At 43.6% G+C, this 24109-nt stretch overlaps 1 protein-coding gene across 6 annotated transcripts in view; it reads left to right on the top strand.

Moving 5' to 3' along the window:
• Window positions 1–24109, top strand: part of LOC138292835 (dedicator of cytokinesis protein 7-like) — a 512184-nt gene that overhangs the window by 139526 nt on the left and 348549 nt on the right. For all 6 annotated transcript variants that reach the window (XM_069231649.1, XM_069231647.1, XM_069231646.1 and 3 more), the window contains exons 15-20: window positions 7307–7424; window positions 17238–17308; window positions 17564–17702; window positions 18257–18358; window positions 21010–21096; window positions 22963–23194. In XM_069231649.1, coding sequence (XP_069087750.1) covers window positions 7307–7424; window positions 17238–17308; window positions 17564–17702; window positions 18257–18358; window positions 21010–21096; window positions 22963–23194 — 749 coding nt within the window. The remainder of the gene's footprint in view (window positions 1–7306; window positions 7425–17237; window positions 17309–17563; window positions 17703–18256; window positions 18359–21009; window positions 21097–22962; window positions 23195–24109) is intronic.

Below are 24109 nucleotides of genomic sequence, written 5' to 3'. Positions count from 1 at the left end.
AAGTGCATTTATGTACATAACCCGCATAAGTGAAATCAAGTACGTAAAGCGCTCGACTTCTGCCAAGCGAGATCGGGCTCGTAAATTAGAGAAAAAGAAGTCCACGAGCCCGATGGAAAACAGCGAGCCTCGCATGTTTTCTGTACTTGGTCGATGCGCTGGAGGAGGGCTAGCCACCGGAAAAGGCATGCCATATGCGTGCCTTCGACTAATGAAAGCAAGCGGATTTTATTAGGGAAGCCCACCAACCAATAAAAAACGCTGATGTGAAGTTGACAGGGCTCCGAGCCCTTTATAAATACAAAAGAGTCTCCCTGCGAAACGCATGCGCGAGCGCATGCAACGCAGGCTCGACCCTAAAAAATGAGTGTCTTTAAGTTTCCTGAAGCTATATCCAGAAAAGACGGACATCATTGAACTAGGCAGAGACTTGCCCTCCTAAAACTGACATCTGTTGGTTAGCTGAACTCAAATCTTAAAACTACACCCCCGAATTAAAGCAAGAGGTGACATCTCAGGAGTTGTGAATTAACCTAAAACTCTTATCAACCACACAACCAAAGAAGCCAGAGCAGATCTGTTCTCTCTAAAATGCCTTAAACCAGTATTTTCTCGATCAGACTTTTCTTTCCGTAATCCAAGCAATAGTCTCAAATTGTTTACAGAACTTGCCTTCTCACAATAATAATGAAAACCTCAATGCCACTCCTGAAAGACCTCCTTATTTCCGATGCGCGCCTTACAAAACATCACTCCCATTCTGAGAGACCTCCAATAGCTGCCGTTTGAGGCAGTGATTAAAATTGAACTTGTGTGTTACTTGGCCTACTGTCAATCCTTATTCTACATATCCGGTGGTAAACGAATGTAGAGAAGGGAAGAATTAGTCTTGAAATTAAGAAATAGAACTCCTGCCAAGCCTCACAAATATCATTCTCCAGTACAACCTCCAAACTCTGGAACTCTCTCTGTGACAAGCTCTAATCGTTACTGAAGCTTCACATCTCGTTGTTGCCCCTACCAACATTCAACAGTGGTAATGTTGAGTGTGGATCATTGAGTTGAAGACTGTCGGACAGATTTGGGCTTATGGTCTTGAGTCATACTGTGAGTCATACCAGGGTGAAATAAAAAATGCAATGGAAGACTAATATTGAAAGATGTCTTAAGGACCAGAAAACCCCACTTTCTTTAAAGATAAAAGTGTACCAACAGCGCATGCTGAAACTCGATAAAATCTGGCGACCTAGAAACTATGACTGGAAGCCAAAATGCCAGCATTCATGCAAAAGAAAAATAAATTTGATTAGAATATGAGTCCTTTTAAAATCCCATCATAGGCATGATGAAAAAGACCCAGGGAAGTACATCTGAAAGTTCACATTGCGATAAAGTCAGTCACATCCACCACAGCAGGAAAATAAGAAAGTTGGTGTAAAGGAGAATGAGTCACAGGCCCCCAGGGTCACCTTAATAAGCGTATGGCTACGCATTTCACGTTTCAAACCAGAAGCCCACACTAATACTAATACAGAGACTCAAACAAACAAGGGTTTCTACAAAGCATATGTTTAATCCCAAAACAATTCTTTACTCTAAGACCAGTACAATTATAAACAAGTTTCTGGGGACGAAAAAGTTCCATATAACAAAATTACAAGGAGACTTTCCATTGCTGGAAGAAGGGGATTACTTTGGGATAATTGGTAGATGAGCTGGAACTAAAGACTGTTTCTGGCAGTAAAATATTTCCAAGGGCAGAGCGTGGGAAAGATAGGCAAATCCAAACAGACCTCATTGGAGCCATGTTCATTACAAACAAGCAAGGAGGAACAATATATTACGTTCTATCCAAACTAGCACGTGAGATTTGAAAATGTGCCATTCAAAAGCAGACCCCACATTAGTACATTTATCAGGAGAACAGATACATAATATAAAGCTGTGATGGAAAAAAATCCACAATGCATGCCCAGCATTTACACACCAACCAATCAACACAATTCCCTAAATTCTTCCTACAGCCTAGTACAGCAGCTGGAAGAGTACTACATACATAAACCATGAAAAGGGATTTAATGTACTACAATCGGAAAGATAAGGACATAGAAAGACAGACCTTTTTGTTTCACATACTCCATAATGAAGAGGCTTACCAGCTGCTAAGGCAACTATAGCAAGATGCTTTAGACAAACAATCTTGCCATGTTACTCTAAGCCTAGACTTTAAAACTAGGGCAAGTTCACCAAGGTAAAAGAGCAATGTGACCTTAGTTTAGGATGTTTCTATTAAAGGCATATGTGTGGCAACTAGGTCATCAGCACATATATTTACTAAACTCCACTGAGTTGATGAATAGACCGAAAATATGCTCAAGTGGATCAGATGGTGCTAAACATATATTTTAAATACCTACACTTCAATCCATCCTCTGCAGAAGGCCAATACTACTGCGTATTCTCTGCACCACTTAATTCTATAGTCAGTTCACACTAAAAACGAATTGGTTACTTAATTATAACACTCGTTTTGCAGTTTGAAATTCTTCTGGATTCATGTGACCCTACTGCTTTCTCAGTGATGGAGGTGAGCCAGTGCCGAAAAATGTGTGTGGAGTATGATTAAGAATATTTGTAAGAAAATACGGAAAAATAAAAAAAGAATCTTAAGATAAACATGATATACTGGGACGTTGAGGGATAACACTCTTGAGTCACACTGACACGGCCTGTGGTCCACACCCCAATAAAGTGTTATTTAAGTCAAGAAACGTTTATAGGACAAACAGTAAATGATGGAATAATGAGCAGCATGTAAATGTAGAAAAAGTTCAAGCAGTAAAACTACTGTTACAAATAAATAAAAAAAATCTTTCATAGTCGAGTTTGGTACCTTAATAACCTTGGACTAGTTTGATTGTGCGATATTATGATCAGAGCCTTAACCTGCTGAAAACTCTTATAGCTGTATTTTCTGTAAGTTATTTTACTTCTAATGTTGAAAATTTTGAAACCAGTAAATCTTGAGAGAATGATCCATGGTGTCAGAAGTGTGATAGGCTTAATGTGTCTGGTAAATTTCTTGTTTTGTGCAGCAATTGATATCATAATCTTGCCATCTCTAGCCAATGTAAACAACAGACATTGCTGTTACCCCTCTTAATGAAACACACCTTAACAAGCTTCCAATGTTGAAGGCTGTGTTGGTCTTACTGGTGTTCAAGTGAATGAGCTGTTTTACAATGCTAACTTTTAAACCATGGAGCTATCCTCCTGGCTTAACTAGCAGTAAATATTAGAAAGGAAGTCTCCAGTCCTTCAAATTTAGAGTTTGACATCACCTCTTTGTTTGTAGGAGCAACTATGTATGCTTTAGTGATGTTGAATAAGATAGTTTGATATTTGACCCACTGACATTATTAAAACAGGTTTCAGTTATACAAATACATTCAGATGAGCCATGTGTTCGGCATACTTCAACAAAGGGACACTTATCCAAGTCATGTGTGCACTTTCTTCACCTCTACCAAACACCACTTCATGTCCAGAGAGGGGCCTTAAAGCTGCAGGACCTCTTCTTCAGCTCCTAGAAGACCTGAGTCATTGTGTTGTAAGGAATTGGCAATAGTCTCCCCAACACAGTTTGATTTTTATCACTCAAATATCAGCTTTAAATATAGTTTGGAGATCCAACTGTTTTTCTCCACACATCAGCTTGTGAATTCAGAAAACACATTTTCATTTCAAATATATTCACTTCAAATTTGGTATACATATATTAATTCAACCAAGCACAAGTTTGGTCTGCACACAGGAGAGCTACATATAGGTAGCAGGAGAGCTAACAGTATCTCACAAGCTACTTGTTGGAGAAGCTTGGTATGTAGGGTGTTGCGTAGAGTGGAGTAGGTGGTTGTAGAATAGAGTGATGTAGAGAGGTGTTGATCGTCATAGAATGGAGTAGTGCAGGAGAGTGGAATGGCATAGAATGGAGTAGAGTGTTGTATAGTGTGGTGGCATATAGTGGGGGAGAGTAGAATAGTGTGTTGTAGAATAGAGTGGAGTGTCATAGGAGGAGTTGCGTAGGGCATCATAGAGTGGAGTTGAGTGGCATAAAGTGGACCAGAGTCACCTAGTGGAGTAAAGTTTAATGGAGTACAGCATCATAGAGTGGAATATCATAGAGTGTAATGTTTGTACAGTGGAGTGTCCTAGAATGGACTAGAGTGTATGTAATGTAAAGTACGGTGGTGCAAAGTAGTTTGACGTAGAGTGCATTGGATTTGAGTAAACTGGTGTAAAGTCCACTGGTATACAGTGCAGTGACATAGAGTAGAGTGGTGCAGAGTAGATTGTATTGGCGTAAAGTGCAATGCCGTAGAGTGGAGTGGTGCTGACTAGAGTAGAGTTGCATAGACTGCAGTGGCATAGAGTATATTGTTTAAGAGGAAAGTGAAGTGGCATAGAGTGGGGTGGTGCTGGGTAGAGTAGAGTGGTACAGGGCAAAGTGAGGAGTGCAGTGACATTGAGTAGAGTGGTGTAGAATAGATTTAAGTTGGGTAATGCTTAGAGTTGCATGGAGTGTGGTGGGGTGGCATGTAGTGGAGTGACGTAGAGTAGAGTGGCGAAGAGTGTAGTCTTGCAGAGTAGAGCGTCAGAGTGCAGTGGTGCAGAGTACAGTTGCAAAGAGTGCAGTAGTGCATAGTAGAGTGTGGTAGAGTGCACTGGCATAGAGTACAGTGGTGTAGAGTAGAGAGGCGTCAAGTGAAGTGCCGTAGAGTGTAATGTCAGAGTGCAGTGGTGAACAGTAGATTAGAGTGGCGTAGAGTGGATTGGCTTAGAGTTTAGTGGCGTGGAGTGCATTGGCATAGAGCGCAGTAGAGTGGTGCAGAGTGGAGTTCAGTGGTATAGAGTGCAGTGGTGCAGAGTAGAATGGTGAGAGTTCAGTTGCAGAGAGAGCAGTGTTGCATAGTAAAGCGTTGTAGAGTGCAGTTGTGTGGAGTGATATAGAGTACATTAGTGTAGTCTGCAGTGACGTAGAGTGATACAGAGGAAAATGACGTACAGTGTAGTGGCGTAGAGGTAGAGTGTTGCAAGGTAGAGTTTAGTAATGTACAGGGCAGTGGTGCATAGTAGATTGGCGTGGAGAGCAGTGGTGTAGTGTATTGGTTTTGAGGAAAGTAACAGAGTGCAGCAGCATAGAGTGCAATAGTCTAGAATACAGTGGCGTAGAGTGCACTGGGCAGAGTGGAGCAGGTTAGATTGCAGTGGCATACAGTGGAGTGCCGTACAGTGGATTGGTACAGAGTGGAAGAGAGTGGCATAGAGTTCTGGGCATAGAGCCGATTGTTTCAGAGTTCAGAGAAGTGGTGTAGAGTGTAGTGGTGTAGGATGCAGTTGTGCAGAGTAGATTAGACTTGTTTAGAGTGGCTTGGCATAGTCTGCAGAGGAAAAGAGTGCAGTGGTGCATAGTAAAGTAGTGTGGAGTAGAGTGCATTGGTAGAATAGAGTGGTGTAGAGTAGAGAGGCATCAAGTGAAGTAGTACATAGCAGAGTGCAGTGACACATTGTGAAGTGGCATGGTGTGAAGTGGTACAGAGTAGAATGGAATGGCATGTGCAGAGTTAAGTAGAGTGGGTAAAGTGGAGTATGCATGGCGTGGTAGTGTACTGCCATTATAGACAACACATATTCAATCAAAGGGACCATTACATTTGCACAGACGTACAGTTTTACTGATAACAATATACAGTGCACAAACGATAAGGTGTGGAAGATTGATTTGTTCTGATCATATTAAAATATTTGTTTCCACAACACTTCAAAATTACCCCAATAATATGCTTTATTTGTGCTTTCCATATTCTGAAATCTCTGCACAGTTAACTTAGAGACATTTACATTTTGTTTTGTGCTAGAAAAGAAAATAACATCCTACAGCACACCCTGAGAAGCCAGCATGATTGTTGAATAAATTCCTTTCACTTTGAAGTCAAAGATAGAAAAGTAAACATCTGACTCCGTGGAAGAAAGAGTCTGACGTTACATTTGACCTCTGTCTTTGAATGTACAGCAAATGTGACAAGATAAGAACACGATTTAAAGGCCTGTTTACAGAAATTCAGTAGTGTTGGAAGAATACAGTTATTATGGCTTGGGCAAGGGAAGGTACGAACACAAGCTGGACAGCCGAAAACAAATAGAGCCAGCAAATAGAAGCAAATGTGAGTAGCAAACCACAAAGCCAATGATAAGCGGTGCGTGGAATACATTCCCAGGGAAGCTTTCAGAATGTCCCCAAGATGGTGTTAGCTAACTGGACATCTGTGCTGTCTGGTAGGCTTCGACCTAAAAGTCTTCACGCAGAATTGGTCCTTGCACTTCAGATTCAGCATCCATTCTGGTACTGGCAATAGTAAACCAGGATTCTAACCTGTCCGGCTAAGCTTCATCGTCTTTCCTCCTGTGTGTGATTGTATTCACGTCTCCCTGAAAAAGTTTACAAAGCTTGTCATGGATCTGTCATCAGGGATCAGAGCTAGAGGCTGGTAACAATGACCCCAGTGATCAGATCATTCAAGGAATTTTAACTATTGAGTTTACATTTGCTTAGCGGGGTGTGCAACGGTGTATATTTGTTTGTGTAGGTACACAAGTTATATAAGCCAGCTTAAAGGACCATAGTGTCTTAAAGGAAATTTGATCCAGATTGGTTAACAGGCTATAGTCACAATCTGTAAAAGGATATTTCTTTGAGTGAAATAAATGTGTTGTTCTGGGACCTTACCCTGTGTATAACTGTGCTTGCAGGAGGTCTGTGGGGTTCCAATTCCCATTTGGGGTGTTTCAGTTGTCACTGTACTCTGTATTCTTGACAGTTCTGCCACTGGTCAATGTAGTTGGCCCTTGAGCTGAACTGAAAAAGCATCTGTGGTTGTGGGAGAACAGTCTACTTACTACATATATTATATAGGCCACTTGATTGTATTGTTGATGAAATGGAAGTTCACCTTGTAGCTGTCTGACTCCAAAACTCCATTACTGGTGATAATCAGAAGGTGCTCCAGAATTTGGGGAAATTGGATGGTAGAATCGCAGTTCATCTGGTTACGGGGCTGCAGCTAATTTGTAACCCAATAGTCATGGTGGCTATTGGTCGCACAGGCTAGTCTGTGGAGTGACTAGTGATTGATGGGAACTGATCAGAGTTGTAAGGGAATAGCTGTTTCTGCTTCCACTGTACCCTAAAACTCCAAGCCTGAAACACAATAACCTATGTTTGATTTCTGTCTTTTTCGTTTTGCAGGAACTTGCTGTATGTTTATCCACACAGCCTAAACTTCAGTAACCGCCAGGGGTCAGTGAGAAACATTGCAGTCAAGGTCCAGTTCATGGCTGGAGAGGATCCTAGCCAGGCCCTGCAGGTGAGGGAGGAAGAGCTGAGTTTTGATGGATGAGGATGATGGTATCCTGAATAGTGGAAAAGAAACATGTTGTGGAAGACTACTTACCTATTGCTCCAGAATTCTCATAGGCAGAGATTAAGTTTGTACTAAGACAAACTAAGCCAGCAGTGTTCAGCATAGATCCAGGCGGGTCAGATACAGCCAAGATATTCAACATAGCAATCCACTGTGCCGGTGATTTGCATTGACAGTTCTATATCCTTCTGCGATAGCCTAAAAATATGCCATGCGCATACTTAGCCCAATGCACTGTGCACTTGTCACCGGGGTGTAATTTGTGCGTCTGAGGTTGGAACTCAGACCCTGGTAATAACCAAACCTCAGACTGTGTATTCATTAAAACTATGTGGTGAAAGGGTGTTATAATTACTAATGCAAATGTGTTTTAAAGATGAAAAACAAATATACTCGCCCAAGATACACTTGACGAAGGGGAGAATAAAACTGTAACTTATGTTTGTGACTGTTGCAAGGGTGAGGGGTCTCTGAGGATCAATGGTCAGGCTGGCACACACCTGCGCAGCTGGATGGAGAGTTTAGTGGGGTGGAAGAAGGGTCCTCCCGTCATATATTGGCCTAGAAATATGCCTGGTCCTCCCACGAGCCATTCCAGCAGACTTCCATTTTGCAGTGCTGAGTTGAACCCCTGTCACTCAGCCTCACGCTCCATGCTGCCAGCTCTTCCTGTATGGGCAGCATCTTGTGGTAAAATTGTCTTTCCTTTGTGAAGTACTGTCATAAGAGAACAGCTTATTTAACATTACATCAACATATTAAGGTGGAGTAGGCCTTGGCACGAAGCACAGCCCTGGCACATAGAATCTTGGGGCACACTATGCTGTCCCTCTGCACCTCATTTCTGCTCTCTATAGATTACAGAAGGATATGTTTTGGGAAATGCAAGTAGCCTCAACTATGGCTTCATAAAAAAGCCAGCCCAAAATGAATTTTCCAGACCCCTTCCACCCCTAGCACATAGTGACAAAGACATCAGGTGATATCAGACTATGGCAGACACTGTCCTCCCCGACACCCTGCACATTCATGGGTGAACCTGAGAGTAGGGCAGTTCACATGGGTTGTTGAACATACTGAGAGCCTTGGAAGCCGGCACCAGTAGGGTCTTGAGCACTCTGAGGCCCTCCTGATTTAGAATTGCCTCCCTTTTCAAGAAACGTCTTCTATTTCAAAAGCACACATGGAATCTGAAGTCTGTCTTTCATTGGCATGTGCATTCTCCTCTTGACAGGCTTCACAACCTTCTGTGGTACTTTACTACTTAATGTAATTTAAGACCACCCCAATAGAGCCGCTGTGCTACCCTATTTGAAGCATGTGGGATTCATAATGAACGCACACTCCTTGAATTGACTGTACTGTGTGGGTGGGTAGTTTTAAGTTTAAGCATGACCCGAAAGAGGCTGCTGATGTCAGGACTCGGCTGTCCCCTAATGCCCTCTTTCCGTGGTGTTGTTGTGATTTACTCAGATAAAGGCTATGTAAAGTGCCTCCCCAATGGCACCACCTATAATTTAGGCAGCTAATAATGGCTTTGTTGCCCTTGGCACAAGAGCACACAAAAGTCCTCTAATATCACCCTGTGTGTGACAGGGCCAGCTGTAAAACAGTTGGCCAGTGAAACCCTTTACTAGCTCTTTTGTGATATGTGGTTGCGCAAAGGAAGTCTTACAACCCTATATTGAGTTTTACACCAGCTACATCTTACCTTGCTAGGATAAAAAAATGTGAACCTTAGGAACTGTGTTATAGCTAAGGCTAACCTTTTAAGTTGAAACATAGGGGTGAGAGAAGTTATGTTACAACCCTTATGTGAGATTGAACCTAATCTCTACCTTCTCTTGATAAGACAAGGGCTCTGGAATGAGGCATACATTCCTGGCTCCTAGAATAAATTACAAACATGTTTGGGAGAAACGATCTCTCATCACCCTTTTGTTACATCTCATTTGCTGTCCAGTTTTTGTTGGGACACAACAGAAGAAGGTCGGTTTGATCCTTCAACGTTGCATTCTGGCATCTACCACTGCACCTGTCTTTATTAATCAGGGCCACTATGAGGTTCCTTGTTTCAAAAGATTACTTTTAGCAAGTGAGGGGTTCGAGTTGAGCCACCCTGGAGCAAATGACCACTAGAGCTAAGAATGATGGAAGAGCTTGCGAGCTTTTAGAATAAAAATGTACAAATATGTTTTAATGTAGGTCATCGTGCTCTGGCATCACTTGATTACCTACTGCTCATTTTTGGGGTGGTCATGGCTCAAGAAGGTTCAGTTCCTACCTCTACATTTAAGCTTTTCACTTACTAATGGAAGTGGGGGTGGAGAAGCTCTGAAGAACCCGAGATGTGAGACTGGACTTTCGTGCTTCTTGCCTTTATTTCAAAAACATGAACCAACAAAGCTGTCTTTCAGCTTTTAGGGTCTGGAGACCCCCGCCCACTTCCCCTTCTTCTTAAACAAAAAATAAGTCACGTAGAGAGAAGATCTCTTTCGACATTAGGAGAGTGACTGGTTTGAAGATGACTCTATGCCAAGAGGAACACCATATCCCTGCTGTAGACTTTTCTTTTAATAGTTAAAAGGACCAAATTGGACCACATTGAACCAAGTAAACTAATTTTGTAGATTTCATTGATTTGAAAAATGGAAATCTTTGCTGCAGTATGTTATCCCTGATGAAACGGAGTCCTCTGATGTACAGGAAGGTCAGTCTGAGCCTGTCCCGCATCTCTTTGATGTGAGATCCCAAAATTTTTAGGACAGATCCAGGTGGACCCCAAAGAAAATAACAACTTTTGGAAAGAAAATATAAGGTATTTCCCACTCTAAGTTATACTTAAAATTCCCACAAAGAGAGAGTTTCTCATGGCACGTTGATTGCCACACTTAGTTGAAAACCATGTGTTCGATGGCATCTGTCGCTGTAGATACACATGTTCTGCATAGCTCGCCATCTGGTGTTGGGTCGGAGTGTTACAAGTTGTTTTTCTTCGAAGAAGTCTTTCGAGTCACGGGACCGAGTGACTCCTCCTTCTGTCTCCATTGCGCATGGGCATCGACTCCATCTTCAATTGTTTTCTTTCCGCCATCGGTTTCGGACGTGTTCCTGTCGCTCCGAGTTTCGGAACGGAAAGTTAGTAAATATCGGAAGATTTTCGTCGGTATTGTTGCGTTCGGGATCGGCGTAGTTAGATTCAACACCGCATCGAAGATCGACGCGCTCCGGTGCCCTTCAGGGTAGTTTTCGATCCCCCGTCGGGGCCTGGTCGGCCCGACCGCGTGTCGAACGACGCCGATGGAACGGACCCCGTTCCGTTTTTGTCCCAAATGCCACAACAAATACCCGTATACAGACCAACATTTGGTCTGTAACCTGTGCCTGTCACCTGAGCACAGTGAGGAGACTTGCGAGGCCTGTCGCGCGTTCCGGTCCCGAAAGACACTCCGTGACCGTCGAGCCAGGAGACTTCAGATGGCGTCCACGCCGACAGCGCACCGAGAGTTCGAGGAACAAGAGGAAGAAGAAACCTTTTCGATCCACGAATCGGACTCCGAGGAATTCGACGATCAAAGAGCCGTGAGTAAGACGTCGAAAACAACACATAAGAAAAGTGACAAGGCCCAGGGGACGCCACTGCTCCACCCATAAATTCGGTGACCGACCATCGGCACCGAAAAAGGCCCAAACAGTGCCGAGATCGTCCGACTCCGGTCGAGACACCGGCACGCAGCCTTCTCGGGATCGAGAAAGTGCTGGGCAAAAGCAACGACACCGAGATAGCGGTGTAGAAACGGCTCGACACCGAGACAGCGGCACCGACGAAGATCGACGCCGAGAGGTTTCGACTCCAAAAAAGAAAAAAGCCACCTCGGAGCCGAAAAAAGATTCAGGCAGGGTTTCGGTGCCGAAACAACCCGTAACCGACCCAGGTCCAGGCTCTTATACAGAGGAGCAATCACTGTCCTCTCAGATGCGAAAGCATAGGTTTGAGGAAGAGCTGCAATCCACCGAAGTGGACCATACGCAAAAACGTATTTTCATACAGCAGGGAACAGGAAAAATAAGCACCCTTCCCCCTGTTAGGAGAAAAAGGAGACTGGAGTTTCAAACAGACCAGGCGCCACAAACAAAAATGGTGAAAAAGGTGACTCCGCCACCCTCTCCTCCACCTGTAATTAACGTCTCACCAACGCAAACTCCGTCACATTCCCCGGCTCACACCACCATGAGCCAAGGTGACCAGGATCAAGACGCTTGGGACTTATATGACGCCCCAGTGTCGGACAACAGTCCGGAGGCATATCCAACAAAGTCCTCACCACCAGAAGACAGCACACCATATTCTCAAGTGGTGGCTAGAGCAGCACAATTCCACAACGTAAACCTCCGCTCAGAACAAGTCGAGGATGACTTTTTATTCAACACCCTCTCCTCCACCCACAGCTCCTACCAAAGCCTGCCTATGCTGCCAGGTATGCTTCGGCACGCAAAGGAAATCTTCAAGGAGCCGGTCAAAAGTAGGGCAATAACGCCAAGGGTGGAAAAGAAATATAAGGCACCTCCTACAGACCCTGTTTTCATCACCACACAGCTGCCACCAGATTCCGTCGTAGTAGGAGCAGCTCGGAAAAGAGCCAACTCCCACACATCTGGGGATGCACCACCCCCAGATAAAGAGAGCCGCAAGTTCGATGCAGCTGGGAAAAGAGTCGCAGTACAAGCTGCAAACCAGTGGCGCATCGCTAACTCTCAAGCACTACTTGCGCGCTATGACAGAGCCCATTGGGATGAGATGCAACACCTCATCGAGCATCTACCCAAGGAACTACAAAAAAGGGCAAAGCAGGTGGTTGAGGAAGGACAGAACATATCAAATAACCAGATACGATCTTCTATGGACGCAGCAGACACAGCTGCAAGAACAATTAATACATCTGTGACCATTAGAAGGCACGCATGGCTAAGAACGTCTGGGTTCAAACCAGAGATACAGCAGGCAGTGCTCAATATGCCATTCAACGAAAAACAACTGTTCGGACCAGAAGTGGACACGGCAATCGAAAAACTTAAAAAAGACACTGACACTGCTAAAGCCATGGGCGCACTCTACTCCCTGCAGAGCAGAGGAACCTACAGCACCTTCCGCAAGACACCCTTTAGAGGGGGGTTTCGGGGTCAGGCCACACAAGCCAGCACCTCGCAGGCAACACCGTCCAGCTACCAGGGACAGTACAGGGGAGGCTTTCGGGGCCAATACAGAGGAGGGCAATTCCCTAGGAATAGAGGAAAATTTCAAAGCCCCAAAACCCCTACAACCAAGCAGTGACTCAGATGTCACTCATCCCCGCCACACAACACCAGTGGGGGGAAGAATAGGTCATTATTACAAAGCATGGGAGGAAATAACTACAGACACTTGGGTCTTAGCAATTATCCAACATGGTTATTGCATAGAATTCCTACAATTCCCTCCAAACATACCACCAAAAGCACAGAATTTATCAAAACAACATTCCAAACTTCTGGAAATAGAAGTTCAAGCACTATTGCAAAAGAATGCAATCAAATTAGTACCAAACACACAAACAAACACAGGAGTCTATTCACTGTACTTCTTAATACCAAAAAAGGACAAAACACTGAGACCAATCCTAGACCTCAGAATACTAAACACCTACATCAAATCAGACCACTTTCACATGGTCACGCTACAAGAGCTGTTACCATTGCTAAAACTACAGGACTACATGACAACCTTAGACCTCAAAGACGCGTATTTCCATATACCAATACATCAATCTCACAGAAAATACCTATGGTTCATATTCAAAGGAATAATTACCAATTCAAAGTATTGCCTTTTGGTTTAACAACCGCACCAAGAGTCTTTACAAAATGTCTAGCAGTAGTGGCTGCACACATCAGAAGGCAGCAAATACATGTATTCCCGTATCTAGACGACTGGCTAATCAAAACCAATTCACTAACAAAGTGCTTACAACACACAAATCAAATCATACAAACCCTCTACAAACTAGGTTTCACCGTCAACTTTGCAAAATCCAACATTTTGCCGTGCAAAGTACAACAATACCTGGGAGCCATAATAGACACAACAAAAGGAGTAGCCACTCCAAGTCCACAAAGAATTCAAAATTTCAACAAGATCATACAACGCATGTATCCAACACAAACAATACAAGCAAAGATGATATTACAACTCCTAGGCATGATGTCTTCATGCATAGCCATTGTCCCGAACGCAAGACTACACATGAGGCCCTTACAACAGTGCCTAGCATCACAATGGTCACAAGCACAGGGTCACCTTCTAGATCTGGTGTTGATAGACCGCCAAACTTACCTCTCGCTTCCATGGTGGAACAGTATAAATTTAAACAAAGGGCGGCCATTCCAAGACCCAGTGCCACAATACGTAATAACAACAGATGCTTCCATGACAGGGTGGGGAGCACACCTCGATCAACACAGCATACAAGGACAATGGAACGTACATCAAACAATACTGCATATAAATCACCTAGAAATGCTAGCAGTTTTTCAAGCATTAAGGGCTTTCCAACCAATTATAACTCACAAATACATTCTTGTCAAAACAGACAACATGACAACAATGTATTATCTAAACAAACAGGGGGGGACACACTCAACGCAGTTGAGCCTTCTAGCACAGAAGATATGGCGATGGGCAATTCACAACCACATTCGCCTAATAGCGCAGTTTATTCCAGGGATCCAGAATCAACTTGCAGACAATCTCTCTCGAGATCACCAACAAGTCCACGAATGGGAAATTCACCCCCAAATTCTAAACACTTACTTCAGACTCTGGGGAACACCTCAAATAGACTTGTTTGCAACAAGAGAGAACGCAAAATGCCAAAACTTCGCATCCAGATACCCACACAGGCAGTCCCAAGGCAATGCCCTATGGATGAACTGGTCAGGGATATTTGCCTACGCTTTTCCTCCTCTCCCTCTCCTTCCTTATCTGGTAAACAAATTGAGTCAAAACAAACTCAAACTCATTTTAATAGCACCAACTTGGGCAAGGCAACCCTGGTACACAACACTGCTAGACCTATCAGTAGTACCCCACATCAAATTGCCCAACAGGCCGGATCTGTTAACACAACACAACCAACAGATCAGACATCCAGATCCAGCATCGCTGAATCTAGCAATCTGGCTCCTGAAATCCTAGAATTCGGACACTTACAACTTACCCAAGAATGTATGGAAGTCATAAAGCAAGCCAGAAGGCCGTCCACTAGGCACTGCTATGCAAGTAAATGGAAGAGGTTTGTCTGCTACTGCCATCATAATCAGATCCAACCTTTACACGCAACTCCAAAGGATGTAGTGGGTTACTTGCTTCACTTACAAAAATCTAACCTAGCCTTCTCTTCCATTAAAATACACCTTGCGGCAATATCTGCATACCTGCAGACTACCTATTCAACTTCCCTATATAGGATACCAGTCATTAAAGCATTCATGGAAGGCCTTAAAAGAATTATACCACCAAGAACACCACCTGTTCCTTCATGGAACTTAAATGTTGTCTTAACAAGACTCATGGGTCCACCTTTTGAACCCATGCACTCTTGCGAAATACAGTTCCTAACCTGGAAGGTTGCATTTCTCATCGCCATTACATCTCTAAGAAGAGTAAGCGAAATTCAGGCGTTTACAATACAAGAACCTTTTATACAACTACACAAAAAGAAAGTCGTCCTAAGGACTAATCCCAAATTTTTACCAAAGGTTATTTCACCGTTCCACCTAAATCAAACAGTGGAACTACCAGTGTTCTTCCCACAGCCAGATTCCGTAGCTGAGAGGGCACTACATACATTAGATGTCAAAAGAGCATTAATGTACTACATTGACAGAACGAAAAACATCAGAAAGACTAAACAACTATTTATTGCATTCCAAAAACCTTATGCAGGAAACCCAATATCAAAACAAGGTATAGCCAGATGGATAGTTAAATGCATCCAAATCTGCTACCTTAAAGCAAAACGACAACTGCCCATTACACCAAGGGCACACTCAACCAGAAAAAAAGGTGCTACCATGGCCTTTCTAGGAAACATCCCAATGCAAGAAATATGTAAGGCAGCCACATGGTCTACGCCACACACGTTCACCAAGCACTACTGTGTAGACGTGCTATCCGCACAGCAAGCCACAGTAGGTCAAGCCGTGTTAAGAACATTATTTCAAACCACTTCCATTCCTACAGGCTGAGCCACCGCTTTTGGGGAGATAACTGCTTACTAGTCTATGCAGAACATGTGTATCTACAGCGACAGATGCCATCGAACTGAAAATGTCACTTACCCAGTGTACATCTGTTCGTGGCATCAGTCGCTGGAGATTCACATGTGCCCACCCACCTCCCCGGGAGCCTGTAGCAGTTCGGAAGTTAGCTTCAACTTTGTACATTTGTATATATATTATTTTAACCTTAAATAGGTACATACTTAGTCACTCCATTGCATGGGCACTATTACTACAACACAACTCCTACCTCACCCTCTGCGGGGAAAACAATCGAAGATGGAGTCGACGCCCATGCGCAATGGAGACAGAAGGAGGAGTCACTCGGTCCCATGACTCGAAAGACTTCTTCGAAGAAAAACAACTTGTAACACTCCAACCCAACACCAGATGGCGAGCTATGCAGAACATGTGAATCTCCAGCGACTGATGCCACGAACAGATGTACACTGGGTAAGTGACATTTTCATTTCATTGGAAGCATTGGAGAAGTATTAGTTTACTTATTAGCCAATAGACTTGTTATAAGTACATCAGCAGAGGACAATGCCTCAGCCCATACAAATGTTCAGCAGGTAAATGGAAAACGTATCTTTAGGTCAAGCAATGTGGAATAGAATGTGTGGCAGTTTTGCGCACACATAACATTTCACCAGCTTGTTCATTATAAAGCAAATACATTTATATTTATTTGTAAGTCTGAATTCCCAGTCTACCTCATTTATGCTAAATAAACACAAAGCCTCATACATCATTCAGTGCACAACACATACTGTGTGAGAATGAATCAAGTCATGTAATGTATGTTAGCACTATCAAACACGTATACAAAAATGCAGTACACAAGGCAGGTTTTTAGTCTAGTTTATGCAGCCAGTCTTTTAAAGGGCATGCCATAGAATGTGCTCTGGGGTGGATGTTTGATTTGTTCAGAATTCCGTCCAACATGTGTTCTTTTTACATTTGTCACCCTAATTGAGAACGGAATGCCTAGACATGGGTCCCATGCTTGCTATTCCACCAGATTCAAGGCTGATGAGGGATGATACCCCGAAACCGGTCCCAGGATGCTTGTTTCCAGTCCAGGGAGGACCTGGCTTTGCAGTTCAGGCTCGATTGGTCCCATGGGGCTGGGTCCAAACTGGACTGGCATGGGGAGCAAAAAAAAAGATTAATTAAACCCAGATCTGTGACTGGGAGTGAATGTTTGATTTGTTCAGCATTCTGTCCATCATCTTTTCTTTTTACACAAGAAATCAAACAGCAGACAATTAATTTGTTGGTTTCATCTCAGAATTGAGGCAAGGGTAAGATTATGCCCTCGGGAAGTGATGGGTTATAAATCAGAGGGCACTTTGGTGGTGCGCAGAGAGAGAAAGCCTTTGATTGGACATTTGGAGCACGCCCTTTGATAATGGAACTCTTTGCAATTTTTTCCAGGTTATTTTTGGCAAGTCAAGCTGCAGCGAGTTCACAAAAGAGGCCTGTACTGCAGTTGTTTACCACAATAAGTAAGTACAAGGAGAACAGTCAGTAAGGAAGCTGCCTCATGGCCTTCATGCACACCATCTTTAAATGAGGCATCCTGTTCATTCATGGTACAAGCTAGGAATAACTGCTGGTTGTGGGGTTTTTTAATAGTTATTTTGCTGACCTGTTGGATATTCCTGGAGCAGTAACAGAAATTTTGTGGCCCTTGCAGTGGGTCTAAGCTTTTTGTTGCATGCTTTGTAAACCCAAGGTGAGGTAACTGTGCTTTTTTCCAGATCTCCTGAGTTCTATGAAGAATTCAAAATGAAGATTCCAGGAAACTTGACGGACAACCACCACCTGCTTTTCACCTTCTACCATGTCAGCTGCCAGCAGAAGCAGAACACACCTTTGGAGACTCCAGTTGGCTACACAGTGAGCCCTTCTGACAATTCTCCCTGGTGCTAGGCTGGTCCTCTGGCTCCAAAATCTACTGTTATGAATCCTCACTGCCAGTCTTCTCTGCCACTAGCTCGCTGCCCCATATCTATCGCACCTGCTGCCATCATTCTCCCTTAGCTGTGGGCACCAATCCTACAACTAATCCTTGAATCTCCACAGCCCTAAGAACTGCCATTGTATTTTGGCTCCACTCTTTTCCAACCCCCGCGCCCTCGCCAATCCCAAGTCCCAGCCCTCCTGCTACCATCAAACTAACCAGGCAACTGCCACCAGCATCCTCAACACATTGGCACCAGCCCTGTCACTATTTGGTGACATTAGCCAGTCACCCTTGCACCTACTTTGCTGCTGGTTCCCTGACTAAAGTTATTGCTGCTGGCTCCAGCCCAGCCTCCTGTCACCACTACTAGCAGCCCTAGCTACAGCTGTCAGACCTGCAGATGCCATCCTTAAAACCTCTCCTTGCTCACTGCCTATGTGCCTACTTGCTCCTAATCGCTCCTCTTTCTCTCCATCTCTTTGCGCAGTGGATCCCCCTGATGCAACATGGTCGCCTGCGGACTGGAATCTTCTCGCTTCCAGTGTCTGTGGATAAGCCTCCGCCTAGCTACTCTGTGCTTACGCCTGATGTAGGTACCACACACATCAGGATGCCAGTGATGCGCTCACTGTGAGCAGGGATTCAGCAATTTTATCTCTGAATCTGTATTTGATGGGTCTTCCACATGGGGTAAATATATGGGCATTGTTTACCCTTAGGGCCACAGATTTGTTATTGGGTAAGAATTGTGGTCCCAAGGAGGGTTGTAGAAGGGAAGGACAGAGTACCAGCAGTCATTCTCAAACAACAGGTACTCAGAGCACTGAAGTTACAACTCACTCGTAAGGTCTTTAAGTGAGTTGTAACTTCAGTGCTCAGTATAGAATCTTGTGAGATCGTGAAGGGAGCCGACAGGCACCTGTGACTCTCTGCATTTTTGCCAGTGTATTTTTACCAGCCAGGTGTGTGTTTTTTAATGTCCGGACTGTCTTCTCCCTCTTTTCTCCACCGCACACATTTCTCTTTGCACCTCAGCGAACGCTGCAGTCGAAGCTGTGTGGATATTTGTCTAGTGCTCGTGATTAGTTTTACTAAGTTAAGCTGTTTGTGCACTCAACCAGTGGTGGAATTGAACTTCGTTCCTAAGTCAAGGCCTTCTGGGTGAACGTTCCATGTAGTGTGTAGAAACCGTGATCCTTTAAGCTTCCTGTCTAAATAGATGAATGTTCTGCTGCCTTTGTTACTTTGGCTTTTGTTTCTCTGGTGGATTCTGTGAGGGCGACAGTATGGTTTACTGTGAACCAGTGCCATGCCATGCTTTCCCTAGATGTTAAGAGCTCTCCACTGTGGGGCCTCACTGACCCTGGTGAATAACTATGGCCATTAATGGTGGTGGGCACCTTTTTATCAGTGATACGATGTGTGAGTCTTATCAAGATTGGGTAAAGTTCTCTGTGAAAGTCAGGCTATATTGACAATTTTCTTTGTGGCTTAAGTTGCCTTTATTAAGTGAAAGTATGAGGTAATCAGCGGTCAAAGGAAACCACATCCCTTAAACCACAAGAAGATACTTTCGTGTGGCAGGCTGTGTGCTGCGTCTGGTGTAGAGACTGTAGCTTCCTGCATTTGGTCTTGTGACTTCTCTTTTCCATAGACTGTGGCTCTGACTGTCACTCAGACTGTTGCTTTCCATCCAGTTTTACTGTTGACTCTTCGCTGCGACTGACAGAACATTTTCACATGTAGGGATATTTTTTAACACGCAGGTGTCAACATAACTCTCTTCCCCCTCTTAAATTTGGTATATTTTGCCCAATTGAGATTATGGAGTTTACGTCAGTTATGCAGACACAGAATAAATGATTGTGCTACATAAACCTATACACATTCAGATTTCCTTTTCCATTGTGTCAGTGAGGTTATGCCCTCAAAGCTGTAAATAAAAGGGCTTGTCCATGAAACAAAGTGCTTGAAAACTAGAATTGCTCAATGTAATCTTCACACAAATCTAATTTAGGTAAGGTCTGAAATTGTGCAGAAAAACAAAAGCAATTGGTGATCATGCAGATGAGGATTGAAGAAGGAAGGCAGTTACTGCCAGTTTATTGCTTCAGTGTCTGTTCCCCAGTACAGTGTTAGAAATAGAAGTGGATACTTTTTCAAAAAATCTCAACATACAGGGATAGGGGCTTCTAGTGCTTTTTCCTTCAATTGTGAATGTTTTGAAAAAAGCTGTTTTGAAATCACGTTGGTGAAAGGCTGTAGTAGAGTCCAATAAATTCTAATATTTATCTTTGACAACTTTTTTCAGCTCTGGAGTTGACAAGACTTAATCAAACAACTCACATGGTCTTAGATGTGACAAAATGCTTGTGTTAGCGAAAGTCCATTCGGCATCATTTGACCCTCAATAGCATCACAGCCTTCAACTCTGTTCCCACTGTTCACCAATTTACAGATTCCTATTTGCTGCTGAGGGGCCAGGCTAACGCTAAGTGGAAACTTCAAAAAGTGAACATGGTTTTGAGACCTTTTTGCATACCAAGGATACGTAGGTCCTACTGCCAGCTAACCTTAATTGATGTCTAGGTGTCTCACACCCCTAAGCAGGACTCAGTATTCTGGGTATTGAGTTCAAATTTTATAATAACTTGGCCCATATTTTGAAGTTTGAAACATTCTTTGAAGCAAGTGCAGATGCAGCTATAGAAGTCTATACAACTTTCATAGCTCTAGACTGCCAGGGGAAATAAGTATTTAATTTGATATTATTAGGAAGGCACGGTTCTGCCAGACAAAGGGCTCATGAAAATACAATTTAATTGACTTTCATTCAAGTGTCTTTTTTCCTATTGTAGGAACCCCCACCCAACTTTACACTGATTAATGCATTGTTGTTTTTGTGTGCCCCACTTAAATAGTACTTCTCAGTTGTCTCTTCCTGTTCCTCATAATGTTTGGCACTCTTCTGTGATTGAAAGCAGTAGTCATTCTCCTGTGTCTTTATTTGGCCTAGGGGCGGTGATAGGTCTCTCTCTGTCCCAATTTGCCAGCGGTTGTCCCAAATTGTTGTGGGTTTAGTCATGTAGAATGATGTGTCTGGCCTTGTGAAGAAGGGGTGTCCTTTTTTGAGATATTGGTATAGTTATGACATGCAAATATGGAATAGACTGGTCTGTACCGAGGATCTGATCTTTACACTCTGAAACCTCTTTCACCCCGTTCTCCCTCCATCCCCAGGTGCAGCTCCCAGGCATGAAATGGGTGGACAGCCACAAGGGTGTGTTCAGCGTGGAGGTGGTGGCTGCATCATCAGTGCACACACAGGTAATTTGTTTGCCAACAGTGGCAAGAGGGAAGAGACTACAGGCCGAATGTTTGTAGTCGTGCCTTCAAGCGTGCTTCATCTACACCTGCTTCTCAGTAGACTTAATGCTGATTTCCCCTTTTCTCCCGAACTTCTGTTTCCTGTCTCTCGTGATTTTTTTTTTCCCCAAACTCTCCCAAACCCCCTTTCCCTCTCTCTCCCAAACACCTTTCCCTCTCTCTCCCAAACACCTTCCACTCCTTTCCCCCAATCACTTCTAATCCACCTTTCTCCATCTCTGCCGTTCTCTGTCTCTGCTGATTTACCCCTTGCTCATTTCTGCCGATCCCCATCCCCATGTCTAGAGATCACTTGAATGCCTTGTCTGTCTTCATTGAATTGTATGCGACAGTTCTTTGTTCATAGAGATCTAGAACTAATTTTTCGCAACTAGAGCTTCAGTGAACTCTTTAGGAGAAGTCCTAAAATTCTGTGCCTAAAAATGTGGATGCTTTTTATTTTTTGAAAATTCTAAGTACATTGTTCTTGAAATCGGTGATTAACCACTTTCTGTAAAAATAGAAACAATAGAAGTCATTAGTAGGCGATAGAAGTCATTAGTAGGCGATATGAAGCCCTACTGTCTTCTGTTTTCCAAGTCTAAGACCAAACCAATTGGATATCTAAGCAGTCAGCACCAACATAAAGGAGGGACTTGTGGAGACTATGAGAGACCTCGCAGAAGGAAGTCTGGTTTTGACCATGCTGCCTTTCATCAGTGTCAAACTACCTGGTTTCCGTGGTTGTCAGTGGTACCTCGTTTGCCAATATCTTTGTATTTTGCTGGTAAAAACATGTTCATATTCTCCTCTGTCTTCAGTGCGGCAGACATCAATGATGACCGTCTGAGCCAACATCCTCATTTAAATTGAAATACACCAAAGCAATGAGGAGGCTCTAGTTTCAATTTTATAAAAGGGGTATTAAGGTAACGCAAAGCCTGACATACCAAAACACTCCTCCTGGAGGCTGCCGAATTTTCCAGTTTTCCCAGTGTGAATTGTCCTGGGGGTATATCACTTTGCCATTGAAGAGGGTTTACTGAGTGCCCACCACGTATTTTTGCTGCATGGTTTGCTGATGATTACTAGTTTCCTGATGCATTGTCAGCAAAGACTCATTTTCAGGTAACTCTCCTCTTTCCATCGTGGAATCACCTAAGGAACTGTAAAAGGTGATTCATCCCCTTCTTATCACTGAGATCACCTGTTCAATTTTTCCTACAGTGTTCAAAAGTTGGTTCTGATGTTTTGATTTTTACATGATTGGGTTCTGGTTATGGAGAGTGGGGGGTTATAATAGCAAAATGAAGTTCAAATGAAAAAAATCATGCTTTGTTTGAGGGGACGAGGACAACTGAGATAATGATTGAAACTTGTTGATGCTATCAGATTGCACTTCCCTTCTATCTAAACACCCATTTGCTTGTCTCTTTCAACCCCCATGTCTCCTGAATTTATTGTTGAGATGATCTCCTGCTAACTTATTGCATGTTGACATAACATCTTAATGAATTGATTAAGTCCTCTGTATTCCCAAAGTGGATGCAAAATAGTGTACCCAAATACATCTGCATCTCCACTAACTTATACAGATGACCCACTCTGAAATAAAACATTTGCCCAGGGATTCTCTTGAATGGACTCAAATGCTGTGAATGAACTCAAGTCAAGTATGTGTTTTTATCTTTCTCAAAATTGCTGAATTGATTTCTAGTCACCAAGCCATCTCTCCCATGTAACTAAACAGTATTTTGCGAGAACCCTGTCTCCATTTTGTGTGATGTATCTTTTCTTTTTAATTTAATATTCCCCTTGTCTCACCAGGACCCCCACCTGGATAAGTTCTTCACACTGGTGCAAGTGCTGGAGGATTACTCCTTCCCATTCCGCCTCAAAGACGCTATCATCAGTGAAAACAACGTGGAAGCTGAGCTCAAGTCCAGCATCTCCAACCTACGCCAGGCCTGTCTGGGGCCACTTGTGGCCTTCCTCCACCAGCTTCTCAACAAGCTTATCCTACTCATCGTCCGGCCTCCGGTCATTGGCGGTCAGATCGGTTAGTAACCTTCTGTGAGATTGTGGTCTTTTCCTGTTGCCCTCTTACTTCCACCAAACGCATCAGGCTCCCTTTTCCAGCATCGGAACAAGATCTGACTCCAGAAGAAAGGCAGGGCACAGTTTATGCTGCCCCTGGATAGAATGCAGTAGAAGTCCCTTCACATCACCCAGATTGACAGAGACTTTGTGCTGAGGTTATGTGAACTTGTGCTCACCCTGTGAATGATGTCCCTGAAGAGCAAGATAGGTTGATTGGCAACGCAGTGCAGTTGTAGGAAGACTGTGAGTGCTCCTCCTGCTGCATTTCTAAGAGCAGCTTGCACTTCTGATCCTTTTGCTGTATATTGTATGTGTAAGGAAATATGCCCATCCTCACCCTCTTCTGTCTTTGTGTGAGTGTAGTTTGTGCTTCTGCTGCTTGCCGCTTACCTGTTCTCTTTTTGTGTGACAAAACTTGTGCGTCTGCTGCCCATGACGTACCTGTTCTTTGCTTGTGTGTGCGATACTTGGGCTACTGCTGCGTCGCCCTTCTCCTGCTCTTTCTTTGTAATAGAAGCTTACACTGCTGTTGTCCACCTTTCACTTATTCCCTTTTTGTGTGGGGAAGTGTGAAAAGCTTTTGCCCATCCTATAACTGTTCTCTCGTTGTGTGAGTGAAGCTTGCACTGCAGATGGTTGTTCTTCTATCTGTTCTCTCTTTGTGTGAGTGAAGCTTGCTATGCTGTTGCATGTTATGTTTTATTGTATGTGTGAAGCCTGAAATGTTTCTTAATGCACTGTGCTTGTGTGCGAGGAAACCTTGCCTGGAAGCTGTACATCCTAGGCCGCTTCTGCGTGTAAAGGGAGGGTGTTCCTCTAAAACCTCTACTGCACAAATGTTGAAGCCTTTGATTTGATAGAGACATCTAGCCGC

The sequence above is a fragment of the Pleurodeles waltl genome, chromosome 4_2, assembly GCF_031143425.1.
Source record: "Pleurodeles waltl isolate 20211129_DDA chromosome 4_2, aPleWal1.hap1.20221129, whole genome shotgun sequence".
Lineage (NCBI taxonomy): Eukaryota > Metazoa > Chordata > Amphibia > Caudata > Salamandridae > Pleurodeles > Pleurodeles waltl.
Note: the sequence above shows the minus strand (reverse complement) of the source record. Positions and strands in the feature narration are given on the sequence as shown.